This window comes from Lactuca saligna, chromosome 1, assembly GCF_052625555.1.
Source record: "Lactuca saligna cultivar CGN05327 chromosome 1, ASM5262555v1, whole genome shotgun sequence".
Taxonomy (NCBI): domain Eukaryota; kingdom Viridiplantae; phylum Streptophyta; class Magnoliopsida; order Asterales; family Asteraceae; genus Lactuca; species Lactuca saligna.
The window spans coordinates 43,569,852-43,583,789 of record NC_136417.1 but is presented as its reverse complement, the minus strand read 5'-3'; the positions used below and the strand labels follow the sequence as shown (position 1 = coordinate 43,583,789).

Here is a 13,938-nt window from a genome sequence, read left to right as displayed (position 1 = left end):
ACTTGTGTAAGATGGGAAACCAAAAATCTTCTTTTAAAGAGAGGTGCAGCGTGATTTTCAGCATCATTCAGTTCTTCTTCTATATCAACTCTGTTCTCTTCCTTTTTGCATCCCAGCTCTGAATTTAACTATAATGATCAATTGCAAAGCATATTAAATGTCATTTATCTTTAAATATAACATTTTAGATTAATTAATGGCCAAAAAATATATAATTAAATAAGGCCATATCAGTGTGTTTGTTGTCTTATTTTCATTTGTAAGTGTGTAACATTATTAACAACCATTTACCAAAATAGTGGTATAAAGAGAAACATAGATCAAACTCTATTCACGTTTAAAGACCAACCATCAAGTCATCGTAAATTTCTTGGAGATTGAACGATCATAGTTTCACAACATTTAGGTCAGCATCTTCAATAGTTGTATTGATTTATTAGTGCTAGATGTTCAAGTATGATTGCTTCGATATATTGTTGGACAATAGCTTTTGTTTGGGGATATTCATCATTACTCTTTGTTTTGATTCCATGTACTTGACGTACCTTGTTCAAAGTATAAGATAGTTATTGCATACCTTTAGTATATCTAGAGAAAACTTAATATTAACTTGAAGTGACCCACGTGATCATGTTGTTTTGACTATCGTTTTGAGGGTTCCCATGTTAAAATTTCAATATCTCATATTAGTTAGTTACCTACTACTTTGGGCCGATTATATTGATGTATAATATTACACTATGGCTAGTTTGGTTGTATTTAAATGGGAAAATTGTAATAAAGTCACAAAGTCAACCGGAAGTTTCGATTTTGACACTATATTTTTTTCTCTCAATTAAGTCACTATATTTACAGTTTGGTTGCAATATCAACCAAACGACTGATTCTCCCGGTAGCTACTTTTTCCAAATTTAATAAAGTTACAAAGTTTACCAACATTTATATTTTGACACCATGTTTTGTTTTTCTTAATTATGTTATTGCATTTACAATTTTGTTGCAATGTCAACCAATTAACCGGTTGCCATCGATCTCGCATGTTACCAGATAAATGAAAGGGCAATATTATGATGTGGAAGCCACGTCGGATCTTATGTGACAGGATTGAGTTTAAAATATGCATCAAACGCAATTTCACATATCGTGTTCTCTTCTTTTCCTCTTCTTGTTAGAGTATTTCTTCATAAATGGCGTCTGAAGGTCAATCCAATGGTTCGAACTCACTTAAAAGTCAGCGAAAAGGGGGTGCTTACCCTTTCAGGGTATGTTATTGTGGTTTAGAATGTCGATTTGTACAACAAGTAAATGAAGACCCATTGTAGGTTGATTCGGGTGATGCTTAGTGAGTTTGAACCACTGGATTGACCTTGTAGAGGTTTTCGTTTACTTGTTGTACAAATCGAGCTTCTAAACTACAATGACATCTCCTGAAAGGGTGACTAGGATCTTTTCGATGACTTGTAAGTGAGCTTGAACCATTGGACCGACCTCCATATGTGATTTTTGAAGAAATACTCCGACGAGAAGAGGAGAACAAGAGAAGATGATATGCAAAATTGGGTTCGATGCAAACCCTAAATTTGAAATTCAATCCGTCCACATAAGATCCAACATGGCTTCCACGTCACAATATTATCTTGTTATTTATTTCGTAACCTGCTAGATTGATAGTAACTGGTCAATTAGTTGATATTAAAACAAATTTGTAAATGTAATAACATAATTAAGAAAAACAAAACACAATGTCAAAATCGAAATTTTGATAAACTTAATGATTTTATTGCAATTTGAAAAAGTGGTTTCTAAGATAATAAGGAAAATCAATCATTTGGTTGATATTACAATAAAATTGTAAGTATAGTTAACTTAGAGGAAAGAAAATATGATATCAAAATTGAAATTTTCAGTTAAGTTAATGATTTTATTGTAATTTGCCATATCTAAAATATCCTATTTTTTCGCACCTTCAAATATTCATTGACTCGGAAAATTTTAACCAAATGAAATTGTAAATTTACAATGATATCAGATTGTTGTTTGAAGATGGATTAAACCCTATCAAAATCGTAATTTACAAATAAGAATAGATAAAAGTCTGAAGTGAGCGATTGGTTTGTTATATGTAATCAATTCAATACTCTTAATGGGCTAAAAACTGATTAATTACATCCAACAAATCAAACGTGATGTCGTGATCTACAAATAACAATTGTCGTTATTGTCTCACAGAAAATGATTTGAACCCAATTTTCTCCCATATATGAATTTTGTCCTTTGCACTTAATTGTTGAACATACAAAAAATAATAAAATAATAGTAATAATTAAGAAAATACCAAAATACACGCCGTCAGCGAGGGCCATTGTAGGTGTAAACAAACGTGTTCGACTTTTAACGCCGTGCAACTGTATATATACCTCCACCATTCGTCCCCCTTCACGCTTTCGTCTTCCTCTTCCTCCTCCTTTTCCTCTTCCTCCGTTCATCGTTATCTCCTCCCGCGTTCTATCTGTCTTCCATTATCGTCTCTCTCTCAATAACTACACACATATACATACTGATATTATTAAATCTTGGTGGGTGAATTGCATTTAGATTGGGGTTCTGAAGTTCAATCAGAAATGAAGATGTTTGTCTGACACCCATGGTAATTGAAGTTGTACTTATTTTGTTTTTTCTTTATAAAATTATTGTACTGAATCACTTTGTGAATTATTTGGGATCATGTTCATTTTTGGCAACCTTTTTTGCTACTGAAATTGAGATTAAGATCAACGATAAAAATCGATTTTTTTTTTTCTTTTCCCAATTCGAATGGGTCGTGCTCAGAAATCTTAATGCTTAAGTTTTGAATAACCTTTACTTCATCTTCCGTATAGGTACGCGTATTCAATCGATTGATGCTTGTTTTTGTTTGTTGTATTTGCTTTTCTTCTATATTCTAACATTGAGATTCCACAATTTGATTGGAGATGCTATATGATTATGATAAACACATGAATATTTCGAAAGGGATCCCTCTATCTGAAATTTTGCACTTGTCTTACATTAGTGTTATGGAGTCCCAAAATTGGAACAACTGTTTATGAACTCGATGAGAAGGGGTATTTCACTAATCATTCTTCTGATGCTAATTAACATCCCACTTATAACAAAACACATTAATTCTAGGTCATCCAGGTAGCTTATTACTTTCTTCTCATCGTCGATTCTCCATTTTTAATTTTCAGGAAGAGTTAGTGATTGAAAGCGTAAAGCTCTGATCGTATTTGTGAAAGCGCGAGAATACATTCAATTGTTGATAAAATATGTGCGAACCAGATTCCGATGTCATGAAATGGGGACTCCACTTCCTCGATGTCGACCAAATATTCAGTTCCACTTATTACGGCGATAGCAATCAACACGACGTGAACATCTGCCATGAACAGTATAACAATGGAGGTAACAGTTATCAAGAGAACGATTTCAACAATGTCCAAAACGATGAAATGCTAGCTCACTCTCTTCAACAAGAGCTATTAGATCTCTCAATTTCAGATGGAAATGAATTATCCAATCCAGAAGAACATTTACAAACATCAAACGATACTCAAGAATGGTATACTCCATCACCAGATAATTACTACTATGGTAATCTTCTCTTCAAATAATCAAATTCCAATACCTAATCACCATTTTTTCACAACATTAGTTATAAAAAACTGTTTTGATTACAGGTGATGAATCTAGGGTACAGGAAACAGAGGAAATGGGACATTCAAGTTCTTGTTCAAGTCCTGGAAACAGGTCTTATGATGGTGATGAGTATTCATACAATTTAGAAATAACAGATGAATCTGAGCTTGATGGTGAAGTAGGCAAAAGATTGACTGAAATTGTCCCTGTTCCTGTAAGTGTTCAAAAAAAAAAAAAAAAAAAAAGATTTAATATTTAATTATATTTTGAGTAATAACATCTGTTTTACTTTTATTATTACATGAATGCAGCATATCCCTAAAGTTAATGGAGACATACCTTCAGTTGATGAAGCTACTTCTGATCATCAAAGACTATTAGACAGGTGTTCATATTAATTTATCATAAATCAAATTTACTAAATATGATTTTTATTAAAACTGTTATATTATATATCTTGTTTGCTTTCAGGTTGCAGTTATATAACTTGGTAGAGTCAAAAGTCCAAGGAGATGGTAACTGCCAGGTCAGCATTGATTATGTTAAACATAACAATCATTTTTATAAACTTATAAAAAATTGAAAATTCTTTTATATTTTTTATAACCAGTTTCTTGTACAGTTTCGGGCGTTATCAGACCAGTTTTATCGTTCACCAGAGCATCATAAATTTGTGAGAAGACAAGTGGTTAATCAGGTTAGATTTGTTTTTAAAATAATAAATCATGGCTACTGTTTATTCATATTTTATATTATTCAGTTTATTAATGCTCTAATTTTATAACAATATTACATTATTTGAAAATTTGAAGCTTAAATCACATCCAGAGATGTATGAGGGATATGTCCCCATGGCATATAGTGACTACTTAAAAAGAATTTCCAAGTAAATACTTCTCATTTTTCTTTTTTTTCAATTTTTCATGAGATATATATTTTTATATTTATATATTTTTTTATATTTATACGAGTATAGGAGTGGAGAATGGGGAGATCATGTCACCTTGCAAGCAGCAGCAGATTCTGTAAGTTAACCATCTTTTTTTTTTCTTTTTTGTGAATTAAAATATGAAAATATCTTTTTTTCTTTTTTCTAATTTTTCTAATGCTTTTGTTTTTCAATGCTTTATGCAGTATGGGGTCAAAATTTTTGTTCTAACCTCATTTAAAGATACATGTTCCATTGAGATTCTTCCAAAAGTTCAGAATTCAAAAAGGGGTAATGACAATGTTCAAATCTTTTATATTTATAGTTATATTAATTGCTTTTTGTTACTTTTATAACTAAAGTTATAACCTTTTTTATATATTGACTATATTGTAGTCATTTTCTTGAGCTTTTGGGCTGAGGTGCACTACAACTCAATCTACCCTGAAGGAGGTATGTATGGACTATTCAAAATCTTTTTATTAGCTTTTACTTATTTATTTTGAATTGATGAAATAATATGTTTTTGTTTTTATTATATTAAAGAATTGCCACCTCCGGAATACAGAAAGAAGAAAAGGTGGTGGAACTTCAAACACAGGCATCAAGCGTACCTTGATTGAAAAGATTTCTGATGAGGGGTGGTTAATGGTTATTCTTGAAATCTATAGGAAATAAGTTGTCATTTTACATCATGTATAGTAATGTTTCTTGGCTCTTTAAAAGGTGATGATGCTGATATAAGCATGCATGCTTCTGTTTTCTTGAATTGGCATGGTTATTTATGGCATTGTGATGGATTGATGGAGCCTTGATTTTAGATTCACTCATTAATAAAGCTTACTTTGTAGCTAGATAGTTGTCGAAGAAAGATGGTTGTTTAGGAGTAAATGTGACTCATTAGCTGAATAAAATGGTCGATTTTATGCGAACATTCTTTAAGGACAACGATTACAATCTCCTTAATTTGTTGTTTATTGTCCCTTTTGTATATTTGTTAAAGTTTCTTTGATGGTATTCGGCTTCTAATATTGGAATTACATCTTGATGACTTATAAATGGATTCTATGGGAATATTCATTTGCATGCTCAGTCAAGACACCATTACACTTGACTGAATGGACGGTATAAGTTTAATGTGATGGTGTGAAAAGATGAAGCTTATGTTCAAGGTCTTAATTGGTTATGATGTCTTGGAACCTCATTGGCAAGTGATTGTTGAAATCAATGAAGAGAACATTCACAAGAGGGCACACAGTGATATAATGTGTCGTGGCTACATTCACACCACTATTAGAGATTGATTATACAACTTCTATGCTCCCACACCACTATTAGAGATTGATTATACAACTTCTATGCTCCCACGCAATCTGCAAAATAAATTTGGGATGCGATTGAGAACAAATAAAATACATAGAAACAAGGTGCATATAAGTTCATTGTGGTCAATTTCAATGAATATACCATGAAAGATCAATGATCTACCGTTTATCAAATCAATGATTGTTGTTTTTAGGTTAATGAAGTGGATGTTAACATTGTTGATATCAAGTCATTGGATTGTTGTTTTTAGGTTAAGGAATTTGGAAGTTGACATTCTTGAAAAGCTTCTTATGGGGGGCTTTATTTCAAAATTCCCCCCATCTTGACATAATTACGCAATAGTATGATGCATACTACTGAAGATCTTAATCTTGAAATGATTCAGATTCACCTAAAGATTGTGGAAGAAACTTGCTCTTGAGAAAAGACTTTGGATGATGCACTGACTTCGAATTTGAATCATGTCAAGTCTTTGGCAATGAACAAGAAGCACAATGGGGATAAGGACTCTTAAGACACAAACGAAAAATTGTTGTGGAGAATGATACAAGGCAAGTATGGTGCAATGGGTCACATTAAATAATTTTGAAAATGCTCTAGGAACAAGCACAACTCAAATTTCAATACAAAGAATCATTGTGAAAGTTAGGTGCAAACATGGTTGATGGTGGGTGATACTATTGAAATTATTGGTATTATTTCTAATATTAGAATGATACAATAACTACACATGGCAAGTTGTACTATCTCAAGTGGTACGATTCTTGAGTTACAACACACGTGTGGATCGAAAAAGCTCTTTTTAAGGATTATATGGAATCAACATTTGCCAACATACATGAAATTATTATTGGAGATCATCATACTTTGAAAGTCCTTAATGCGGGAATGGTTGCATTGCAACTTGCATCTGGAACGAAATTGCTCCTTAAAGATGTTCTTCATGTTCCCACTATTGGAAAGAATTTTGTGTCATGATTAAAGTTATGTAAGAAGTGGATCAAGTATAGGATAAATTTTGAAATTGTGATTCTATTAAATGTTGTTATGTTTGTTAGGAAGTCCTATGATAGTGTTGGAATCTATAAATTTTGTATTCATGATATTGTTACTTGTTCTGCTTAGTTTTTAGTTGTATGTTTAGTTCTAATTGTAATATCGAGTTTTCCTTTAATTTGTGTCACTACATATAACACTCTAGGGCCTATTTAAAATTAGAATTTTCAAGATTTTCAAAGGTAGAAATGTTTTTAATACCATCAAAATCCAACTTTTAGACAAAGATATATAATTTGATCATATGAGAGACAACATATGTACCTATATTAGGATACAATTGCTATACTGTGATATGTATTTTTGAAGTGCTTGCAGGGAACTCAAGTATTATAGGTTCTTATTTGAATGTGTTTTAGATTATGTGTGATTTGAACCTGTAATCATGAATCTACCTATGCCTTAACATACATAGTTCATCATTGTAGTGTTGGTCACTCGGTTTGAGAACAAAAACAAGTCCATATTTTGGAAATATTTAATGTTTGCTTTTCAGGTTGAAAGGTCTTGCTATCACTAAAGAATGTTCATCTAGGTGGTTATGCATAACTGTTTAGAGATAATCCAATTAAGTTTTTAACATTTGGTACCAAAAGGCATTAAAGCATTTGGTAGAAATACATTTAAGTCGAAACATTAGAGGGAGAGACATGTCAACATTCAAGCTTGGTCTGAGATTTGATGACTCTAGGTTCATAAGGTGTATATTTTTTTCTTGGTCCATTTTAGGACATAGTACAAGTGTTATCTAGGTGATAGACATGTCAAAGCTTAGTGTGGCATTTGTGATATTTTTAGTTTTGTACATATACTTATTCGACTTGGAAGATGACTTACCTCCAAGGTTACTTTGGATTTCTTGATTCTTTTGGGTTGTAGGTACATTGGCATCTTTTATTTTGAGATATGCTTAATTTGTTATTTATACACTATCATACAAGTGTTATTGAAATTATGTTATTTCTTTTCTAGGGTTGTAGGTGTATTTGTGAAACATCCATTTTTTAATTAAATGATTAAACTAGTTAAAACCACTTAATTCACTTTTAAAAAACCATTTGTGGAAGTATGGTCTCATAGTCTTTAATTCAAAGCTTAACAGTACTAAAAGATTAATAATGGAAGGTTCAATCAATCATAATATCATTATACAAGTGAAATATCTTTATGCCCATTAGTCATTATAAAATGATATTTACTAATAACATGATCATATAGAGTCACACCTTATAGCAAGTTGATGATGCTACTACTTGATTATTTATTAGAGTAATTTGATTACTAATAACTATTATCAACACTTATATTTAATTGGAAAATCATTATTTTATGAAAATAATATTTTACCAACATATTATGAATTATTGTTTCTAGGAAATAAAACAAAAGAGAACAAAAAGTATCTACATATTCAGAATGTATGAATATATATATATATATATATATATATATATATATATATATATATATATATATATTATGTATAACTTTTTGTACATTTTGACTAAACCACTTAGTTAGACATGTAACTACTAGTTAAGAAGATGGAGTATGACACACACTTTGGTTTTGACTTTGATGCCAAAAACCGTAACTTCTTCATGTAAGGAAGAGTTTGAGTGTTGTATTGTTTTCTTCCATGTCATGCTTGTAAGTAAGTTGGTTCCATGCTTTCATTAAATGAATTGTTTGACTTGGTACATTTGTGCTAGTATATAAAGAAGGTATTGGAGCAAAACCTAGCTAGTTTTCAGAAGTTTTCTCTATTATTTTCTCTCTATACGGGGCTGCTGTGACATCCCCAATTTCACGGCCAGAAAAGACCGATTTGTTTATGCTTTGTTTTTTAAAATCAAAGTAATCGTTTAAAGAAAACGGTTGCGGAATTTGTTCCCAAAACAAGATATGATAAAAACTTATCAAAACATTTCTCAAAGAGAATGTATTTTCATTAAATAATAAAACCTCGGGATGTCATGTTCCGATACAGACACATAAGCATAAACAGAACATACATTCATTTACTCTAGTGATTTACATCTTCTTTAATCTCTCAGTGCAAAGCAATTTCGTATCGATACCTGTGATACAATTAAACTGAGTGGGTCAGGCTTGGGAGCCTGGTGAGCATATAGGGTTTTCAACCCACAATAATATAATTATTATATTTAATTATCAAACAATCAACCCAATTACCCATCCCCGTTATCTCCATTTATTTCTTAAGTACCTTCCCTAAGGAATTATCCTAAGGGTCATCTCCTACATCGTATTTACCTCTCATCTCCTTACATCACATTTCCTTGTATGTTTGTTCCTAAGAACTTTTTCCTAAGGATCATCACCTACATTTCATAGACAATACTAATTCGGGGATCACTCATTCAATATATGTCTAGTAAGGGTTAGGGTATCATCGCATGATTACACAGCCACAACATCGCCTGGACTCCTAAATCATAATAAGGGTTAGACTATCATCGCATGAATACGTAGCCACAACATCACCTGAACTCGTAATTCATAGTAAGGGTTAGTCTATCATCGCATGAATACGTAGCCACAACATCGCCTGGACTCGTAATTCATAGTAAGGGTTAGAGTATCATCGCATGAATACGTAGCCACAACATCGTCTGGACTTGTAATTCATCACCTACAGGTTATGAGCCTGCTGGTGTTTCCACAGGGTCATCTAAAATAGTTTGTGGTCGCCATCTATACTCTGGTAGATGACTACATTGCCAAATTGCCACATCGCCGGTCAAGGTTATGGTATCTCCTCTCATCTCACATCACCTTTCTATCATCACCTATTTGCTCATCACATAATTATCATCACCTATTTCTCATCACCTAATTATTATCACCTATTTCTCATCACCTAATTATCATCACACATCATCTAATTCATCTACCCATGTTCTACCCAACATATTGTAGATGTAAAATACATATACATATTAACTCATTTAATACCTATATAAAACATCCATTCCACACTCATCTCAAATAAACAACAATATATAAACACATAGCACGTATTTCATAGCAAATACTTAATATATATATGTTAGAAGAAAATGATCACATACTCACACGTATAAACAACAATATATATACACATAGCACATATTTTATAAAATACTTCATATCTATGTGTAAGATGAAAGTGACTATACACTCACTTGATTAGAAGATGATCGGACAACACTACGACTTTTAGAAGTAGTATTCTTCAGTGAAACCGGGATCACTTCACACACCGGGTTTCTCACGGGCAGAGCTTCGGCTCGGAAACTTTTTTCTTCTCAGGATCTTCAGGCTTCGGGACTTGCTTCGGGTCTCGGGTTTGATATCGGGGCTTCGAGGGTACTTCTTTGCACGTAAATCGATGTGATATGGGAGAGAGATGATAGAATGAGCAACCAAACTCGGATGGCCCTTCAAATCTATTTATAGGGCAAAACTGGCCCTTGCCACGTCGTGGAACCTTTTTCCACATCGTGGGCTTGGTTGTCACTGCATGCGTCATCCCAAGTTGCATCTGGGGGCTCCCGGAGGTGTCAGGAGACTTGTCACGTCGTGGCACTGCTTGCCACGTCGTGGTCTCTGACACAACTTTGGGGTTCGCGCCCCGAACTTCAGAAATTCATAACTTTCGCATACGAACTCCGTTTTCGACGTTCTTTATATCGACGCGAAGGTGAGATTATGCTCTACAACTCTCGTTTAGACTCCATTGGCTAATTTTGAATTTATTTTTAATATATTATAATTATATTACTTATATATTATTTTTAGTAGGTCGGGACAAGAAAACTCCATTATAAACTCATAACTCCTTCATCTGAACTCCGTTTTCATCTATCTTTTTATCATTGGGATACTATCGATGAGATCTTCAATTCTCATTTAGATTGTTTTGGATAAATATCGCTCTTAGCGTAAATTCACTATTTACGTTACGTTGTGTCGTGCCGGTTCTGTCGCGAAACTTCGACAGGTCATAACTTCTTCGTTATAACTCAGATTTTGGCGTTCTTTATATGCATGGAAACCTTGTGACATATACTACAACTTGGTTAAGATTAATCCTTCCAAATAATCTTCCATCAAAAAGTCATTTTTGATGCTTATTGTCTCTAAATTGACTAATCCTAATCTATAGGCGTTACAACTGCTAAAATTCTAATTTTATAGCATTATTTCCCTCTCTTCTTTCTTGAAATTTGGTGCATGACTAAGTTGTTATATGTTTCTTCTCTTTAAGGTTTATTTGGTATAAACTTTAAGGCTTAATAACAATATATATATATATATATATATATATATATATATATATATATATATATATATATATATACAAGTGAATACTAGATCTTGAAGTGGTTTATCCTTGCTTGGTGGACACTTGTAAAGAGCTTCTTATTTGGAGCTTCATGCATCACTTCATCAACTTCCATCTTATGAGAATCAAAATTTTCAAAGTTTGTAACATTTTTATTTATATGGTTGTTTTAATCTTTCCTTGATTGCAAAATGATCATTGGTGGGTTAAAAATACTTTTAAGTTTATTCTAATTCTAGACTTTCGTTGTCATTTTTAGTTTTTTTAGGAAAACAATTTTAAATATAACCCAACAATTGCTCAAAATAAACCACTATATCAATTGTAGCCTTCTTAAATCCAAATCCTCGTCTATGATCTTCATTCACTACTCTCGTCCGAATACATGCCAAAATATGCATGTTAGGAATTAGAATGCTAAGTAAGTAACATCAGAATTCATCAACTTTTAAGTCAAATGATTGGTACATTCCTTTAGCCAATGAGAATCCCTAAAAATATTTTAAAGTCATTTAGAAACATTCATTAAGTCATTAAAAGCTCTTAAATCCTTAAATCCTAATCATATTTATTAATCATTTGTGTAATCATCATAAGGTATTCATCATTATTAATAATAGGTGTAATCATCATAATGTCTTAGCCATTAGTCTTTAGTCATCACTATTAGCCATATTAATAATTATCATAAGTATTTGAGTCATCATGGTAATTCATTGAGTCGTCATCATAAGTCATTATTCTTTCATTATTATTTAAACATTTAAGGATTTGAAAAGTAATCACCATTTAAGTCATAATATGAATAAATGCAATGAAATGTGCTTCCAACCTATACCAAGTCATCTCACGTCTAATACTTACACATCCTTGAGTGAGAACTATCTCACATCGTCACTAAGGGAATGCCCAAATAAGGCACGTATGCCAAGCTTTACCCATAAAAAAATGAACATATTCCAAACATTATGCAAGCACACTGTTAGCTAGGATAATATGATCATTACACAAGATCCACATACAAGGTAGTTGGTTATTGTATGTAAGTGAGGCATGTATAGAACACCATCTGTAACACATTACTCAATGTATTTTCCATTTCTACCCCTAAGTATTTGATTTGTTGCAAAATTGGTCCCATTGTCCACTTAATGAAAGCGTATGACTTTTGTGCATATGTTAGGCGTACTCTTTGGTACGCAGTGTGTACGTGGCAAAAGTGTAAACGCTAATTTTTAGGGCTTGAGCACTATTTAAGCATCGTTAACTTCTCAAGACCTTTCCCTCATCTGCCTCCATCTCCCAATTCGTCCCTAGCTAAACCTAATCCTTTGTGTAAGCCTTTTGAGTTTGAGAGTGCATTTTTGGTGTTCTTAAAGGAAGAAAAAGAAAGGGAAATCATCTTGGAAGCTGAAAGGTAATGCTGAGTAGTGGTCAAGAAAAATAGCATAAGGGAGTTTAACATAAGTTTATCATGTTTGTCATAGTTGACAAATGATATCAAATGTTAGCCCCATGTTGTAAGCACTAGTTTAGGCCCATTCGTGTTACTTGTGGTTGTATATAGGGGTGAGCATAGGCGGTAGTACCCGCCATATTTGACTGGAACCGGAACCAGAACCAGCGGGTAGTGGTTCCAAAACCGGGTACCCGGTTCGTTAGTTTTTTAGACTTTCAATATCTTAAAACACCTATATATTTTACATACTTACAAAAAATAATTATCAATAAAATCAAACTAGTCATTCATTAAGCATCAAGAAGTAAGAATCGAACGATAACTATAGCATAACTCTAAAAAGCATGTGTGACCCATTTAAATAGAAAATTAATCATGCAGACGTACTAACGTTTTTTGTGTGCATACATCAATTTGATGTTAAAATTGAAACTAATTACATCACAGTAACAATTACACAATAACAAATCAAACTACTCAATAAATCATAACTGTGTAAGTCGTTTAAATTACTATATATATATATATATATATATATATATATATATATATATATATATATATATATATATATATATATATATGCTGACGGTTACCCAGCGGTTAGAGGTTCCAAAAAAAAACTAAGAACCGAAACTGGAACCGCATAAGGCGGTTCCAAAACTTTGGGAACCGGAACCGGCGGTTCCATGACAGTTCTGATTCCTAAAACAGGTACCTTGTTCCGATACTCACCCCTAATTGTATACATATTCTCTTGTCTATCTCATTTATCAATCAAGGAACTTTCGGTACTCAATATAAACACATACATACAATGCAATTATACTAATAAATCTTAGACTACATGTAACTTATATGTACATGTATATACATAATAACATAAATATATTGTGTATTTATGTATCTTTTTTATTTTTATTTTTTGAACGGCATCATAAATCTAAACATACACATGTTAAAATATATTTCCATTAATGATATATAGAAAATGACAAAAAAAAAAAAAAAAAAAAAAGTCTTTATTCTATCTTATTCATCTAATTTTCTCAAGGATGGCATGACTTTAGTCAACATCTAATAGAAAATGACAAAAAAATATTCCATCCTATTCATCTAATTTTCTCACCCCATGCATAA

General features: G+C 32.2%; 1 protein-coding gene across 3 annotated transcripts; it reads left to right on the top strand.

Annotated features, from left to right (window-relative positions):
- Window positions 1-2,455: 2,455 nt before the first annotated feature.
- On the top strand, window positions 2,456-5,554 carry LOC145034417 (OVARIAN TUMOR DOMAIN-containing deubiquitinating enzyme 12-like). 3 transcript variants are annotated; one of them, XM_078982826.1, is made up of 11 exons: window positions 2,456-2,647; window positions 3,231-3,633; window positions 3,720-3,892; window positions 3,990-4,063; window positions 4,150-4,204; window positions 4,301-4,375; window positions 4,491-4,564; window positions 4,655-4,703; window positions 4,813-4,897; window positions 5,003-5,059; window positions 5,153-5,554. In XM_078982826.1, the coding sequence occupies exons 2-11, from the start codon at window positions 3,309-3,311 to the stop codon at window positions 5,227-5,229; spliced, it is 1,044 nt and encodes a 347-aa protein (XP_078838952.1). In that variant the 5' UTR covers window positions 2,456-2,647; window positions 3,231-3,308; the 3' UTR covers window positions 5,230-5,554. The 3 variants fall into 3 exon arrangements, with proteins under 3 accessions (XP_078838952.1, XP_078838960.1, XP_078838968.1); XM_078982834.1 differs by lacking the exon at window positions 2,456-2,647 and adding an exon at window positions 2,767-2,879; XM_078982842.1 differs by lacking the exon at window positions 2,456-2,647 and adding an exon at window positions 2,971-3,104.
- The last annotated feature ends 8,384 nt before the right edge of the window (window positions 5,555-13,938 follow it).

Coding starts and splice junctions, on each gene's coding strand:
- LOC145034417 (XM_078982826.1), top strand. CDS start 3,309: ATGTGCGAACCAGATTCCGATGTCATGAAATGGGGACTCCACTTCCTC. Junction 4,064..4,149: donor CATCAAAGACTATTAGACAG/GTGTTCATATTA, acceptor GTTTGCTTTCAG/GTTGCAGTTATATAACTTGG. Junction 5,060..5,152: donor CTCAATCTACCCTGAAGGAG/GTATGTATGGAC, acceptor ATTATATTAAAG/AATTGCCACCTCCGGAATAC.